The sequence below is a fragment of the Sphaerulina musiva genome (genome assembly GCF_000320565.1).
Source record: "Sphaerulina musiva SO2202 unplaced genomic scaffold SEPMUscaffold_12, whole genome shotgun sequence".
Lineage (NCBI taxonomy): Eukaryota > Fungi > Ascomycota > Dothideomycetes > Mycosphaerellales > Mycosphaerellaceae > Sphaerulina > Sphaerulina musiva.
The window spans coordinates 84077-99253 of record NW_016017394.1 but is presented as its reverse complement, the minus strand read 5'-3'; the positions used below and the strand labels follow the sequence as shown (position 1 = coordinate 99253).

Sequence of the window (15177 nt, the reverse complement as noted above, 5' to 3'; positions counted from 1 at the left end):
CTCTGCGCATGATCTGCATCGCTGTTAGCGAGCTTTCGAAATCAGCAAAGACGGAGAGCGAACCTGAATATCAGCGGCCATTTCCGCGACCGCGCCCATGTAGTGCTTGATCTGCCCCTTGCGGCCTTCCCAGCCGAGTAGTTTCTTCTCGGCCTCCTCTTTCTGCTTCTGCAACTCCTGATAGTCAGCCTCCAGCTGGCGATGAAGCTTACGCTCTTTGTGCAGAACGTTTTCCATGGCGCGTCGCTTGCGATCTGCTGACTTCCAGCGCCGGGAGACGTCTTGAGAGTAGCACTTCATACGACTGTACTGAAACTAAGTGTGGTGTCAGTGATGGTCTCGCCGCCCACATGGTTCAGTTTCGCTCGAAGGACATACGCGTAAGGCTTCCACACCAGCATCGTTGCCATCGAGTGAGACGGGCGGACACTTGACGTAGATGCTGGGGATTGCTGGATCCATTTTGTCTTGCGTCAAACCTCGAATGCCATATAGATTCCGGACGTCGTGGTTGTTCTCGGATCGCACACACACCGGGCATTCTGCCTGCGGTGGATCGCTGCTCGAATGGAAAGGGACACCTAGAGGAGAATGCGTTAGCCAGGGAGCGCACGAGCAACCTAATGCCGCCGAGCCTGTGCGTGAACTGACCGCCGCCTTCCACATGGCGACCGCAGAAGACATGAACACAGTTTCCAATCCACAGCTTGATCCCCATGCCATCGTCGTCGTCGGCGGCGTGCGAAGCCGGGTGGTTCTCGTGGGCAGGATACAGCTCCGACACTGTCGCCTGGCAGATGCCGCAGCTGAAGATGATTTCCTCTAAGGATGGGACGGCGTGTCTGTTGTCGTCATCGCTGTTGGTGCGCGTGGGCGCCATTGCGGGCGGGTGTGGAAGAGTTGGTTGGTTAGATAGGTAAGGTAGGTAGGATATGAGGTGTTGGAGGGGGACTGGAGGGAGGTGAAGGTGGTGAAGGTGAAGAGGTCAAATGTCAAAAAGTCCAAGTGGGCTGCCGCGCCAAATGCGACCCGTCGACTTCCCGTTCCCGTTCGCGTTCTCATCTCGCGTCGACGGCAACACAAGAGGAAGGGACGACTGCCTGCTGAGGTAAATACAAGTCGGTACAGGTACTCACCGTCCCGTCCCGTCCACGAGAAGCTCAGTATGGTATGGGCGAGTGGCAGACACATGGGAAAAGGTGGTGTATATGTTCCAATCCTTCCATTGTAGGTATGTATGTGAATGTCCGTAGGTCTTGTACGTACATTCATTCACCATTGCCGCTGCTCGCTCACTCACTCACTCACTCACTTACCCACCTATCTCCCTTCTACGCCATACTGCACTGTAACTCCACTGCACTGCACTGCACCTATACAAAGGTCCGACATGGATATCTGCGAAAAGACCGAGTTAGCACTGGAGTCCTATTCCCTGTATCACATGCCCGACAGATACATACTCGGGTCCATATGTCTGCTCCGTGTCCTTGATCAAGGCGTAGGCGCCCGTCTTGGCGTGCGTGCCCCGGTGCATGCTCGTGGGGAGCGGCGGCAGTCCATTGGGTCCCAGTACGTTGCTGAAGACCTGCTTATTCTTCTCAAAGTACGTGCTCAAGCCCTTCTCACCCTCCTCCTTCACCTCTACCAGCTGCGTCTTGCCCGCATCTCCCAGCTTCAGCGTCTCCTTGGGCGCAGCAGCAGAGCCCACAGTCAACAGGCCCACCACATCTGACTGCGTCACGGTCGATAGCCGGGGATACGATCTTCGTACGTCGCGCTTCCAGTATGGATTCTCGGCAATGTCTCCTGCAGGCGAGGTCACAGGATCAATGTACTCGGTCGGGTCGTTTGCGGCGGGAGGAGGATTGCGAAAGTGAGGGTTTAGAGGCACACCCGACGATCGGCCTGGGTCGAGGGCGAAGAATCGGTGTATCCGGCCCCAAAAGCCTTGCGGTTGGACGGTGTATTTCTATCTGCTCGTCAGTAATGGTGGTGGTGGGCGCGGCGCATGGAGCGAGAGAGGGAGGGCTGGGGTGAGGGTTGAGTCGCACATTGAGCTGTGTGGCCTTTGCAGCCTTGGAAATGGCCTTTTTGGAGACGGCGGTGGCCATTGTGCCTGTTGTGAGTGTGAATGCGAGTAGAGTGTACCGATAGGTAGAGGAGTAGAGGTAGAGGTAGGTGGTAAGAGGTTCGAGGTTGTATCAAGACTCGGCTAGACTTGCTACTCCACCTACTATCAGGTCTTCTTCCAGGCCTGAGGCACCATTCCTTCTTTCTTCACATCCAATAAGACCGCTGACACCTCAGGCGACGACAAGATTCCTTATTGAAGGTCTGTACATCTTCTACTACCTTACCTCTAGGTACACTCACTCAGGTATAGGTAGGTAGGTAGGTAGGTATACAATGCATGCACGTGACTCTCTACTGTCGTTGGTGGCAAGTCTTGCCGAATGTCAGGCAATCAGGCAGTCAGGCAATCAGGCTTCCATCCCTTCTCTTCTACTTTCCTCTCCTCTCCTCTCCTCTCCTCTCCTCTCCACCACCTATACCATAGGTACTCGGACAACTCCATGAACATGTCCCTCACATGATCCAAGAATTCCAACATGCCGCGCGAGGATGCGGACTCGTACGCTCACCAGCCCTTGATGGTGGCCGACGACGATGACACCGCCACCATCACCGCCGCCTCCTCTCCTCCTCCTCCTCCTCGCCGGCCCGCTCAGCTTTCTGTTCGCTCCGCCGGCCCCGTTATCCGCTTCCTCACCCTTTCCGCCGGCATCTCAGGACTACTCTTTGGCTTCGACACGGGTGTCATCAGCTCTACCTTGGTCTCCCTCGGCTCCGATCTCTCCAATCGTCCCTTGACGACGTCCGACAAGAGCATCGTGACCGCCATTACTTCGTTATTCGCCTTGCTCTCCGCTCCCACTACTGGCTTCTTCGCCGATCGGTATGGCAGGAAATCCGTCATTGTGGTCCCGGCCATGCTGTTCGCTCTAGGAGCCGTTATCCAGGCCGGGGCTAATTATGTCTGGATTATGGCTGCTGGCCGAGCCTTGGTCGGCGCTGCTGTCGGCGTGGCAAGTGGTGCTGTGCCGCTGTACATCACCGAGCTCGCTCCTGCTGAGCTTCGAGGTCGACTGGTCACCATCCAGTCCCTATTCATCACCGGTGGACAGGTCGTGGCCTACTTGATCGGCTGGGCCTTCGCAGCACTGCCTCATGGATGGAGGTATATGGTGGGTGTGGGAGCAGTGCCCGCTCTGTTGCAACTCGCTCTCTTGTTGTGGATGCCAGAGACCCCGAGATGGCTGCTCCAGACGGGGCAACAGGAACGGGCACGTGCTGTCCTGCAAGCCGTGTACGCGACCCTGGCATCGAGTGAACGAGACTCCATGGTCGACTATGTCCTCGCGGGTATTCACGCAGAGATACTGGAAGAAGACAAGACTCTGCAAGGCGTGAGTACAAGCAGCGATGGCACTTCTGGCTTCCGAAATGCTTCCAAAGAGCTCTTTGCTACTCCTGCAAATCGCAGAGCCTTGACTATCGCCTGCATGCTCCAAGGTTTGCAACAACTGTGTGGCTTTGTATGTGCTGACCGAACCCGATCCTGGCCGTGGCTGACGTGCTATAGAACTCGTTGATGTATTTTTCCGCTACTATCTTCAGCCTGGTCGGCTTCACATCACCCATAGGCACCTCCCTGTCCATCGCACTGACCAACTTTGTCTTCACTCTCGTCGCCTTCGCCCTTATCGATAGCGTGGGTCGACGCAAGATGCTCCTGCGGACCATTCCCTTCATGGTCCTGGGTCTGCTGGCGTGTAGCGTCGCATTCATGTTCATTCCACCCAGCCAATCACACCTGACCTCTAACCCAGATGGTATGCGTAATGCCAGTGGAACTTGGTCAATCGTTCTCCTGCTCAGTCTGATTCTGTACGTGGCCGCGTACGCCTCGGGCCTTGGAACGGTGCCTTGGCAGCAATCCGAATTATTCCCGCTGCGTGTACGATCCCTCGGCTCTGGCCTTGCCACCACTACGAATTGGAGCAGCAACTTTGTGATTGGCATGACATTTCTGCCCATGATGAACATTTTGGGGGCGAGTACGACGTTCACGCTGTATGCTATCATTTCTGTGCTGGGATGGGCGACCATCTGGACCATCTATCCCGAGACGGCGGGCTTGGAGCTCGAAGGCATTGGTGAAATCTTGCGAGATGGCTGGGGTGTCACTGAAAGTATACACGGCTTTCGAGAGCGGCAACGGGAAGCCTGGGAGCGTGAACATGGAGGTTGAACGGTGCGAGGCTCCCGTTTACACACTCACACATACATCTCCAATGTCATGAATCAAGGACATGTCGCACATGATCATCTCGTGCGCACCAACGTGGAATGGGGACAATCAAGTGTCATGCAAGATGCTTGCGGTCACATCTAAATGTGAATAAATACATCGGCATGGCGATTCTCGAACCAAACAGATACATTTCCCTCCTTCCAAACTCCGCGCTCATTGGAAAAAGCAAAGCAGTCCGCAGTCTGCCGTGGTCGTCTTGACAAGATCTATTCGTCATCTCGGGATAACGGACGAAGCGCACTCACGTGGTGGCTGGATTCTGTCCAGTATCAGGCGCAGCATTCTCGGTGCTCGTACCCTTTTCCACCTTGGCTTTCTTCACTTCGCCCACACCATCGCTCGCTCCATCCCCACCGTACGTGTTGGTGACATCCGACATGGCAGGTCTCTTCGTTGCTGCACCGGGTGGCTTATAGCCATTACTGTTCCGAAAGCCTCCACCTGCTAGTGGCATGCCAATCTTTCGACTCGTATCGGCGGCGGGATTAATGTAATTGGTCGCAGTCGGCCGTGATGCACCACCCACGATGTTGCCTGCGCCCACGCTAACGGGCTTGAAGCCTCCCGCGCCACCTGCCGTCGCCTGCGCCGCTGGCTGCTGACCTGTCAAAGGCTGTCCTGCTGCAAGTTGTTCGCGTCTGATGGGAGCTGACACGCGAGGATTGACACCCTGCGTTCGTCGTATGGATGGACTCTCGGCGTGTGGATTGAACGCTGGATTTGCATCGGGCTTCGCGAGTGCGCGCCCGGACATGAAACCTACAGCAGCCCCTGGTGGGGGCATACTGGGCTCGTCGACCTGTGCTTGGACATTGGCGGGATGATGTGGCCGTTGCTGGGCGTGCGCTGTTGGCGACTCCAGAGTACTTCCCGATGAGGAATTCGACCGGACGCCATCTGGATTCTGTTGAGCGTTCTTATTCGTCGTCTGCTGCGGTTGGGGCTGCGGTTGCGGCTGTGGTTGCGGTTGCGCCTGTGCTCGTTGTTGGTTCCCTGGCGTTTGCGGCGGTACCATTCGCTGCGCTGATTGTGCTGCATTCTGTGGCTGTCGCTGTACGGCTTGCGGCTTTGGCGGAGCCTGCATTCTCGTGACTGGAGCTGGTGGCTGAATGTTCGGCGGTGGTATCGTGGGCATGGAGTGCGTTCTGGACATGGCCTGTCGCTGCCCATTCTGTTGCGGACCTATGGCTCGTTGCACATGCGCGGGCGGACCATTGCTGATTTCGGAGTCGTCCAGCCTCACTTCATCGGGATGGCTGAAATCAGTCTCATCAAACTCGGCAGTCTCCCCAAAATCATCGTCAAACTCTCCCGAGCCAGCAGAATGTGCGGACTGCAAGCTCGTGTTCCTGCGAGAGCCATTATCCCTCCCTGGCGTTGGCGCCGCCTGTATTGTCGGTTCCTTCTTCACGACTGCGTAGTCTGGGTGTCGATGTAGATTGTCGGTGGTCCATTTCGAGGGTGCAACCTTGACTTTGGTGATTTTCTGCAGGTATTCCTTGTCGTATAAGCAGTTGCCGAGCACGTTGCCAAAGTTCCGCAGTGCTCGCTTCATAGCGTCGGTCGCAGCTTCCTTTTTCGCCTTCTCGAATGCAGCAGCTTTGCCTTTGGTATTCTCGCAATGTCCGTAGCCAATGTCTTCGTGGAATGTGCCATCCTTTACTGTCACTCGCACAATGGTGGACAAGCCCAAGTTGATCCGCCCCGTCTCCCTGTTCTCGTCCACAAAGTCGATTTGGACGTTCTGAATGGACGAGCTCCAGCCATTGAAGCCAAAGACCTCATTGGCAAGATTGATGACCTTTTCTGCCGCCAAGTAGTGCACCTTTCCGCCCCCAGCACCTGGTCGCGTAGAGATGTATTCAGGGCCCAGTTGTTTTTCGAGTCGGCTCTGCAGAGTGGCAATCTCCTGGGCAGTGTATTCGGAAATGCGCGGTTCGGATTTGACGAAGGGGTTGACGGTGTTGGCGTTGTCGCGGTGTTGGTCGCCTGGGCTGAGGGCGAGTCAGCATGGGCAAGAAATAGTGCGGTGGGAGCGGATGTGGTGCAGTGTAGAGGTACTTACGCAGGCATAGTAAGCTATCTGGCAGCGAGCGGTGAGGGGGTGGGCATTGTATGTGTTGTGTGATGAGGGCGGAGCGGAGTGGGGGAGAAGGTGGAGGTGGTGGTGGTGGTGGTGGTGATGGTGGTGGTGGCAGCAAGGTTCGTCGTCGTCGCTGTCGCCTAGAGAGAGTGGTGGGTGTTGGATGTTGGTGCAGAGTTGAAGTCGCGTCTCTGTCCCGACGCGTGTGTGGCGAGGGTGTATGTGGCTGCTGCTGTCGCTGTGGCTGTGGCTGATTCTGTGGCTGAAGAATGAGCAACGTGTACCTCCTAGTCACCGGCGCATCTTTGTTCGCCGGGTGTGAAGCTCAATAGGCCGACGACCGGCCATCAAAGATATTACCTATATATCAGGCAGGCATCAGTCTCAGCAGTGTCAATATACCTTAAGCACTCACTTTTTTCTCACGTGCCTGGACTCGCTGCCCTCGCTGACCATCATCACCGCTGCCCTCCACCTCCCCGCTCCGCTCCGCTCTCCTCCGCCTCCGCCTCCGCCGCCGCCTCCTCGCCGTCCGCCAGGTCGACGACATAACCTGAGGCACGAAAAGCTCTCCAGAAGTCCCGGCGCCGATCTATTTGCCTCTTCCGGCCTTTTCGGAGCCAAACAACCACGACGGGATACCCCAAGCTACACGTAGCTACATAATCTTCTATACTCGCGCCTCGAGTAGACGTCCTGCTGGCATACCAACACCACCACCACCACCACCGCCGCCTCCTCTCCTCCTCCTCCTCCTCCACCCAACGCTTGTCCAGCGAGATATTCTGCATCTACACGACCCAATGAGGCATCAATAGGAGTCGTCACATCAGACCAACTGCCCGACTCTTCCACTCCCAGCATGGCGCATACGCGAAGTCCTCCTTCGCGGCGTGCACCATGGTCTTCCATCTTCACCCTCACAACTCTGCTGTCCTTGTCATCATGGCTTCCTGCGACGCTGGCGGCCAAGACGGCAGCAGACTACTATGTCACCAATCTGCCTGGAGCACCTGCAGAACCCAGGCTGGACATGTGGGCAGGCCATCTCGAGATCACGCCCCAACACCATGGCAACCTCTTCTTCTGGCTCTTCAAGAACCGGCACATTGCGAACAAGCAGAGGACAATACTATGGTTCAATGGTGGACCAGGCTGCAGCAGTATGGACGGCGCATTGATGGAAATTGGTCCGTACAGGGTGAAGGAAGATGGCACACTACGGCTTCAAGACGGCAGCTGGGATGAGTTTGCAAACGTCTTGTTCGTGGATCAGCCTGTAGGCACGGGTTTCAGCTACGTCGACACCGACAGCTACATACACGAGATGGACGAGATGGCTGAGCAGATGGTTACATTCTTGAAAAACTTCTTCAAGATCTTTCCAGAATACGAGCACACCGAGGTATGTTCCACAGAGAGCGTGAGTGCGAGGGAAAACAGGAGATTGATGTGCTAACCTGTACGACAGCTCTACATAGCAGGAGAGTCTTACGCAGGGCAATGGATTCCGTACGTCGGTAAAGCTATCCTCGAGCACAACAAGAAAGACGCAGCGCACGCCTGGAACCTCCAGGGTCTTATGATTGGCAACGGTTGGATCTCTGGACCCGAGCAGTACATCTCCTTTCTCCCCTTTGCCTACGACAATGGCTTAGTCACCGCGGGATCCGACGCAGATAAGAAAATACTCGAGAAGCAAAAGCTGTGCCTGCAAGATCTGGACGCGGGAGCAAAGGACCACGTCGACTCCCACATTTGCGAAAACATCATGCAGGAAATCCTGCGCCTCACGCAGACGAGTGATGGCTGCGTGAACATGTACGACGTGAGACTGCACGACAGCTATCCCAGCTGCGGCATGAACTGGCCTCCGGATTTGACCCAAGTCACACCCTATTTGCGCAGGGATGATGTGAAAAAGGCACTCCATATCAACGACGACAAGAAGACGGGTTGGGTGGAGTGCAACAACCAAGTCTCGTCACATTTTACCGCCAGAAAGTCGAAGCCATCGAGGATTCTGCTTCCCAAACTACTCGAGGAGCTGCCCATTCTCCTCTTCTCCGGCGACAAGGACATGATTTGTAACCACATTGGCACGGAGAACCTCATCAACAACATGGTGTGGAATGGTGGTACGGGCATGGAGTTGTCACCTGGAGTGACGGCTCCTCGTCGAGACTGGACGTTTGAAGGCGAGCCTGCTGGTGTGTACCAGACTGCGCGTAACCTCACCTATCTGCGCTTCTACAACTCTTCGCACATGGTTCCCTTTGACTACCCACGTCGCAGCAGAGACATGCTTGATCGATTCATGGGCGTGGATATTGCCTCTATTGGCGGCACACCCGCAGATTCCCGCATCGATGGCGAGAAAGGCGTGGAGGTTTCCGTGGGCGGTCACCCGAACAGTACGGCGGCTCAGGAGGCCGAGGCCGAAAAGGTGCAAGCGGCGCAGTGGAAAGCGTATCAGCGGTCGGGAGAGGTGGCATTGTTCTTTGTCATTGTTGCAGCATCCATCTGGGGAGTCTTCATCTGGCGGGAGCGGAGCAAGCACAAGGGCTACAGATCCATCTTTGGCATGGAACCTTTTGACGACCGAGGTCCCAGTGGGGGTCTGGGACTTGATATTGATTCGGCGAGAAGAGCGGAGCGAGACGTAGAGGCTGCACGAGACTGGGACGAAGCCGAACTGGATGATATGTCGCAGAGCAACGGGCGGCACAAGGAGATGTATCGCGAGAACTTTAGTGTAGGAGATGATGATGATGATAATGATGAGGAAGAAGAGGTCGATGGGCGGCGGTACGGGAGACCTGCGAATGGACATGCGTCGTAGCATCGGCTCAACATGGAAATTGGTGTCTAAAGGGTTGCATATAGCGTTTCTGCATTATTGTCAACATCCATTTGTGATACCTCCTACTTCCTACCCAGCTGGTACCTCCTAGTGTTATTTATTTTCTCCCTGCCGAGACATATGGCGGGTGTTTCCGTTTCGTACGGTCGGCCAAAGCGGCCAACCGCCATCCGTCACCCCCGACGTATTCTCATACTAAATACACTTCTCTATACTACAACGTCTACTTACTACTACCCTATAAAACCTACCTTCCTACCTTCCTACCTTCCTACCTACCTACCTTCCTACCTACCTACCTTCCTACCTACCTACCTTCCTACCTACCTACCTTCCTACCTACCTACCTACCTACCTACCTACCTTCCTACCTACCTACCTATCTACCTATCTACCTACCTACCTACTAGGAGTATTTTCTAGGATTACTTTCGCGGGTTTCTCTATAAAGGATATAGTTAATAAACGTCTTAGAATAATAGAAAAAAAGATAAGGGAGCAGATACCTATATATATATACTTTGTCCTTAGACGCTCTTTAAAAAGGGTCGGTCCGGATAGTAGTATCTCCGCTCCGAAAGTTTGACGTTATTAGTACAGAACGACCTCCCTCTCCTCCTAGAACCTCCCTAGGTACCTTAGCCTTCCGAAGCGCAAAGAGAGAGCGTCTGAACGGAGATAGCTTCTTCCTAGGCCTCCTCTTCTCCCTAGGCCTCTTCTTCTTTCTAGGCCTCTTCTCTCTAGGCTTCCTCTTCTTCCTAGGCCTCCTCTTCTTTCTAGGCCTCCTTTTCCTAAGCCTTCTCTTATCTCTAGGCTTCCTCTTCTCTCTAGGCCTCCTCTTCTCCCTAGGCCTTCTCTTCTTCCTAGGCCTTCTCTTCTTCCTAGGCTTCCTCTTCTTCCTAGGCCTCCTCTTCTTCCTAGGCCTCCTCTTCTCCCTAGGCCTCTTCTTCTTCCTAGGCCTCTTCTTCCTAGGCTTCCTCTTCTTCCTAGGCCTCCTCTTCTTCCTAGGCCTCCTCTTCTCCCTAGGCCGCCTCTTCTTCCTAGGCCTCCTTTTCCTAGGCCTTCTCTTATCTCTAGGCCTCTTCTTTCTAGGCCTCTTCTTCCTAGGCCTCCTCTTCTCCCTAGGCCGCCTCTTCTTCCTAGGCCTCCTTTTCCTAGGCCTTCTCTTATCTCTAGGCCTCTTCTTTCTAGGCCTCTTCTTCCTAGGCCTCCTCTTCTTCCTAGGCCGCCTCTTCTTCCTAGGCCTTCTCTTCTTCCTAGGCCTTCTCTTCTTCCTAGGCTTCCTCTTTCTAGGCCTCCTCTTCTCCTTAGGCTTCCTCTTCTTCCTAGGCCTTCTCTTTTCCCTAGGCCTCTTCTTCTTCCTAGGCCTCTTCTTCCTAGGCCTCCTTCTCCTCCTTCTCCTTATCCTCCTTCTCCTTCTCTTCTAAACTTTAGGTAAGGTAGCCTATAGGAATAGATAGGTAGGTAGGTAAGTAGATAGATAGGCAATACGATACTACTATCCTCGGAATCTTAAACCGAAAACTACTTTCTAGATCTACAAATAATACTGATTTTAAGCGTAAGTAACTATCGATAACCTATATTAAACTCGACAACGACGATAGATACAGCTATCTAGCCTTTACTAAACTTGCTTAGAATTAGCCTACCGAACTCCTCTAAGTATCGCTATAACTATACGACTAAGTACTAATATCTTCTTCTCGGGTAGGCGGGCGTCTTCTTCTTAGGCAGGCGTCGTAGGCGGGCGGGCGTTATAGGCGGGCAGGCGTCGTAGGCAGGCGGGCGTCGTAGGCAGGTAGGCGTTATAGGCAGGCAGGCGTCGTAGGCGGGTAGGCGTCGTAGGCAGGCAGGCGTCGTAGATAGGTAGGTATTATAAGCGGGCGGGCGTCGTAGGCGGGTAGGCGTCGTAGGCAGGCGGGCGTTATAGGTAGGCAGGCGTCGTAGGCGGGTAGACGTCGTAGGTAGGCGTCTTCTCCTCGGGTAGGCTATAGGCGTCGTAGGTAGGCGTCTTCTTCTTAAGTAGGCGTCTTCTTCTCGGGCAGGCGTTATAGATAGGCGTCTTCTTCTCGGGTAGGCGTTATAGGTAGGCGTCTACTTCTCGGGTAGGCGTTATAGGCAGGCGTCTTCTTCTCGGATAGATATCTTCTTTTCGGACGGGCGTTGTAGATAGGCGTCTTCTCCTTAGATAGGCCGTAGGTATCGTAGGCAGGCGTCTTCTTCTTAGGCGGGCGTCTCTTCTTAGGCAGGCGTTGTAGGTAGGCGTCGTAGGTAGGCGTCTTCTTCTCGGATAGGTATCTTCTTCTCGGATAGGTATTATAGGTAGGCGTCTTCTTCTCGGGCGGACGTCTCTTCTTAGGTAGGTATTATAGGTAGGCGTCTTCTTCTCGGGCGGGCGTCTCTTCTTAGGTAGGCGTCGTAGGCAGGCGTCTTCTTCTCGGGTAGGCGTCTCTTCTTGGGTAGGCGTCGTAGGTAGGCGTCTTCTTCTTAGGCGTCTTCTTCCCGGGCTTCTTCTTCCTACTTCCTAGATATCTCTATCTCTATCTCTATCTCTATCTCCTTCTCCTCCTCCTCCTCCTTCTTCTTCTCCTCCTTCTCCTCCTCCTCCTTCTTCTTCTTCTTCTCGGGTAGGCGTCTTCTTCTCGGGTAGGCTTCTTCTTCTTAAGCGTCTTCTTCTCGGGCGTCTTCTTCTCGGGCGTCTTCTTCTTAGGCGTCTTCTTTAGGTAGGTAGCTTTATCGGGTAGGCTTCTTCGGACGGGTATCTTCTTCTAAATTTTGAAAAATATAAAAAAAGATAAGGGAGCAGATACCTATCTATACGTACTTTGTCCTTAGACCCTCTCTCTTTAAAAAGTATAGAGGTCCGGGTAGTAGTATCTCCGATCCGAAAGTTTGACGTTATTAGTATAGAACGACCTCTCTCCTTCCGAAGCGTAAAGAGAGAGCGTCTAAACGGAGATAGAGAAGAAGAGGCCTAGGAAGAAGAGGCGGCCTAGAGAGAAGAGGAGGCCTAGGAAGAAGAGGCCTAGGAAGAAGAGGCCTAGGAAGAAGAGGCCTAGGAAGAAGAGGCCTAGAGATAAGAGAAGGCTTAGAAAGAGAAGGCCTAGAGAGAAGAGAAGGCCTAGAAAGAAGAGATAGAGAGAGATAGAATATAAATATATATACAATATATATAATATATATAGAAAATTGGCTAATTCTATACTACTACTAGATAGGCCTATAGAAAATTTTCTTATTCCTCTTCTCGTTCTTCTCTCGTTCCTTTTCTTATTCCTTTTCTCGTTTCTCTTCTCGTTTCTCTTCTTATTCCTCTTATTATTATTATTCTTCTTCTCGTTCCTCTTATTACAAAGTCTCGTTACAAAGTCTTGTTATTCCTTTTATTTTATCTTTTGTAACCCTAACCCTAACCCTAACCCTAAGTCTCTTCTGTCTCTCGTCTCTCGTCTCTCGTCTTTCGTCTCTCGTCTCTTCTCTCTATCTCTTCTTCCTAGGCTTCCTCTTCTTCCTAGGCCTCTTCTTCTTAGGCCTCTTCTCGCTTTTCTTCTCTCTAGGCCTTCTCTTCTCTCTAGGCCTCCTCTTCTCTCTAGGCTTCCTCTTCTTCCTAGGCCTCCTCTTCTTTCTAGGCCTCCTTTTCCTAGGCCTTCTCTTATCTCTAGGCTTCCTCTTCTCTCTAGGCCTCCTCTTCTCCCTAGGCCTTCTCTTCTTCCTAGGCCTCCTCTTCTTCCTAGGCTTTCTCTTCTTTCTAGGCCTCCTCTTTCTAGGCCTCCTTTTCTCCCTAGGCGTCCTCTTCTTCCTAGGCCTTCTCTTCCTAGGCCTCCTCTTCCTAGGCCTCCTCTTCTCTCTAGGCTTCCTCTTCTTCTTATCTTTCTCTTCTGAATTTTAGGTAAGGTAGCCTATTAGGATAGATAGGTAGGTAGGTAGGAAGGTAGGAAGGTAGGAAGGTAGGTTTTATAGGGTAGTAGTAAGTAGACGTTGTAGTATAGAGAAGTGTATTTAGTATAAGAATACGTCGGGGGTGACGGATGGCGGTTGGCCGCTTTGGCCGACCGTCGTTTCGCAGCCACCAACCTAGCAAGCTTCATCCTGCGACACGACAAGCGAAGTCAGTCAGTCACTATACCTTAATTTACACCTCGAATAGGTATGGTATAGGTAATTCTGTACAGCCACCGCCAGAATGAGCGACGACAACATTCTGCAGACCAGTCTTACGAGGCCTTTTCTTCTTCTTCTTCCTTCTGCCCTCTCTTCGACCTGGATTGTAGGAACATGACTACTACGCTGCTTGCTCTACCCACCACCACTCGAATCCTCCTCCTCCTCCTACTCCTCCTCTTCTCCTCAGCGACGACAACCCACGCTGCTCAATGGCCTCACAATCTGCCTCGATCGGCCAAATACTATCCCGAACACCAGTCGCAGGTGGAACGCGGAGTCCGCGCGCAGCAGAAGTTGACATGGCAGCAGCCGGTGGGCATGAAGAAGCTGAGCGATGACCCGAGCGAGAAGTTTTATCTTCACTATTGGGACTTTTTGGAAGAAGGAGGAGCAGAAGCACAGGAAGTAGAAGAAGCAGAAGCAGAAGCAGAAGATGTTGGATATGGAAATATGTCGAATCTGTTGCCCGCTATCGCGCAGCATACCAACCACGAAAGACACTTGGCTTCATTCCTCTTCCACCGCCGTAACGTTTTTGCTCGAGACTTCAAATGCCCTACAGGAACAACTTCTTGTGGCAGCGTGGCCTCGGATCTCTGCTGTCAGATCGGAGAGTCGTGCATCAATACAACAGAGGGCATAGGGTGCTGTCCCGCAGGCGCTTCATGCGGTAACGAAGTGGGAGACTGCGATACTGCTGCAGGCTATACGAGCTGCCCGGGCGCTGGTGAAGGATGCTGTATACCGGGCGCAGTGTGTGTGGATGGCGGATGTGAAGTGTTTGGCACCGCGACTGTTACGAGAACCCTCCCTCTGGCCACGGCCACTGCTACTACAACGAGCACTATCAGCACCAGCAGCGATCATGCTACGACATCCACAAGCGCTGTGTCGAGTAGTAGGTCCTGCACTTCTGGCTTCCACTCCTGTGCAGCGACTCTGGGAGGCGGATGTTGTCGAACTGATCAAGTCTGCGGCACTAGCACCAGCTGTCTCGACCGGACCACCACCTCTTCAGCGACAGCCGCACCGCCTGTGCGACCGACCAGCGGCGACAATTCCATCTCCTCTGCTTCTTCATCTTCCCGGACCACCACTACCACCAGCACCACCGCAGCCACGATCGAAGGCTGTCCCACCGGCTTCTACATGTGCTCCGCCGTCTATCTGGGTGGCTGTTGTCGCGTCGATCGGAACTGTGACACTACTTCGTGTCCGCCGTCCGCTACGACAGCTGTCGTTACCACCTCCGGCCTGACTATCGCCGTTGCTAGTGCTGTGCCTACTACTGGCTCGTGTGCGAATGGCTGGGCAACGTGCGGCGCTGATGTTGGGGGCGGCTGTTGTCCTTCTGGATATCAATGCGCCTCCAATTGTATCAACACTGCGTTAGGGGGAAGTAATACGACGAAAATGGCTCCCGAGTCTGCTAGTCCTAGTACTACTATCAGCGCTTTTGCTTGGGCCTTTGTAGCAATTGGAATTGCGGCCGGGCTAAGTATGATCCTACTATAATAGAATGAACCTATATCGAGTATAAAGTATCCCGTCTCTCTCTTCTTCCTTCTCTCCTTCTTCTTTTTCTCTCTCTTCTTCTTCTCTCTCTTTCTCTCTCTCTCTCTCTCTCTCTCTCTCTCTTCTCTCTCTCTCTCTCTCTCTCTCTCTCTCTCTCTCTCTCTCTCTCTC

General features: G+C 53.5%; 7 protein-coding genes across 7 annotated transcripts; 4 read left to right on the top strand and 3 right to left on the bottom strand.

Moving 5' to 3' along the window:
* Window positions 1-24: 24 nt before the first annotated feature.
* SEPMUDRAFT_54249 (uncharacterized protein) lies at window positions 25-880 on the bottom strand (the record flags this gene model as incomplete). Its single annotated transcript, XM_016909290.1, has 3 exons — window positions 25-315; window positions 379-581; window positions 652-880. 3 exons carry the CDS (start codon window positions 878-880, stop codon window positions 25-27), a joined length of 723 nt encoding a protein of 240 aa, XP_016756372.1.
* Window positions 881-1204: 324 nt separating this feature from the next.
* SEPMUDRAFT_151964 (21 kDa subunit of NADH dehydrogenase) lies at window positions 1205-2150 on the bottom strand. Its single transcript, XM_016907155.1, has 3 exons — window positions 2055-2150; window positions 1464-1972; window positions 1205-1398 (listed from the first exon to the last, which is right to left on the bottom strand). Exons 1-3 carry the CDS (start codon window positions 2112-2114, stop codon window positions 1374-1376), a joined length of 594 nt encoding a protein of 197 aa, XP_016756371.1. The 5' UTR covers window positions 2115-2150; the 3' UTR covers window positions 1205-1373.
* A 504-nt stretch (window positions 2151-2654) lies between these two features.
* Window positions 2655-6346, top strand: SEPMUDRAFT_73717 (MFS myo-inositol transporter; the record flags this gene model as incomplete). Its single annotated transcript, XM_016910041.1, has 2 exons — window positions 2655-3599; window positions 3647-6346. 2 exons carry the CDS (start codon window positions 2655-2657, stop codon window positions 4313-4315), a joined length of 1614 nt encoding a protein of 537 aa, XP_016756370.1. The 3' UTR covers window positions 4316-6346.
* Window positions 4620-6451, bottom strand: SEPMUDRAFT_144910 (uncharacterized protein; the record flags this gene model as incomplete). The annotated part of the gene is made up of 2 exons (XM_016903085.1): window positions 4620-6372; window positions 6444-6451. The coding sequence occupies 2 exons, from the start codon at window positions 6449-6451 to the stop codon at window positions 4620-4622; spliced, it is 1761 nt and encodes a 586-aa protein (XP_016756369.1).
* Window positions 6452-7056: 605 nt separating this feature from the next.
* Window positions 7057-9335, top strand: SEPMUDRAFT_151963 (Peptidase_S10-domain-containing protein). Its single transcript, XM_016907154.1, has 2 exons — window positions 7057-7866; window positions 7933-9335. The coding sequence occupies exons 1-2, from the start codon at window positions 7324-7326 to the stop codon at window positions 9301-9303; spliced, it is 1914 nt and encodes a 637-aa protein (XP_016756368.1). The 5' UTR covers window positions 7057-7323; the 3' UTR covers window positions 9304-9335.
* A 168-nt stretch (window positions 9336-9503) lies between these two features.
* Window positions 9504-9734, top strand: SEPMUDRAFT_54231 (uncharacterized protein; the record flags this gene model as incomplete). The annotated part of the gene is made up of 1 exon (XM_016909288.1): window positions 9504-9734. A coding segment is annotated over one exon (231 nt), but the record flags the coding sequence as incomplete, so codon positions are not given.
* A 3695-nt stretch (window positions 9735-13429) lies between these two features.
* SEPMUDRAFT_151962 (uncharacterized protein) lies at window positions 13430-15040 on the top strand. Its single transcript, XM_016907153.1, has one exon. It carries the CDS (start codon window positions 13603-13605, stop codon window positions 15004-15006), a length of 1404 nt encoding a protein of 467 aa, XP_016756366.1. The 5' UTR covers window positions 13430-13602; the 3' UTR covers window positions 15007-15040.
* The last annotated feature ends 137 nt before the right edge of the window (window positions 15041-15177 follow it).

Coding starts and splice junctions, on each gene's coding strand:
- SEPMUDRAFT_151962 (XM_016907153.1), top strand. CDS start 13,603: ATGACTACTACGCTGCTTGCTCTACCCACCACCACTCGAATCCTCCTC.
- SEPMUDRAFT_151963 (XM_016907154.1), top strand. CDS start 7,324: ATGGCGCATACGCGAAGTCCTCCTTCGCGGCGTGCACCATGGTCTTCC. Junction 7,867..7,932: donor CAGAATACGAGCACACCGAG/GTATGTTCCACA, acceptor CCTGTACGACAG/CTCTACATAGCAGGAGAGTC.
- SEPMUDRAFT_151964 (XM_016907155.1), bottom strand. CDS start 2,114: ATGGCCACCGCCGTCTCCAAAAAGGCCATTTCCAAGGCTGCAAAGGCC. Junction 1,973..2,054: donor CAAAGGCCACACAGCTCAAT/GTGCGACTCAAC, acceptor ACGAGCAGATAG/AAATACACCGTCCAACCGCA. Junction 1,399..1,463: donor GAGCAGACATATGGACCCGA/GTATGTATCTGT, acceptor GTCTTTTCGCAG/ATATCCATGTCGGACCTTTG.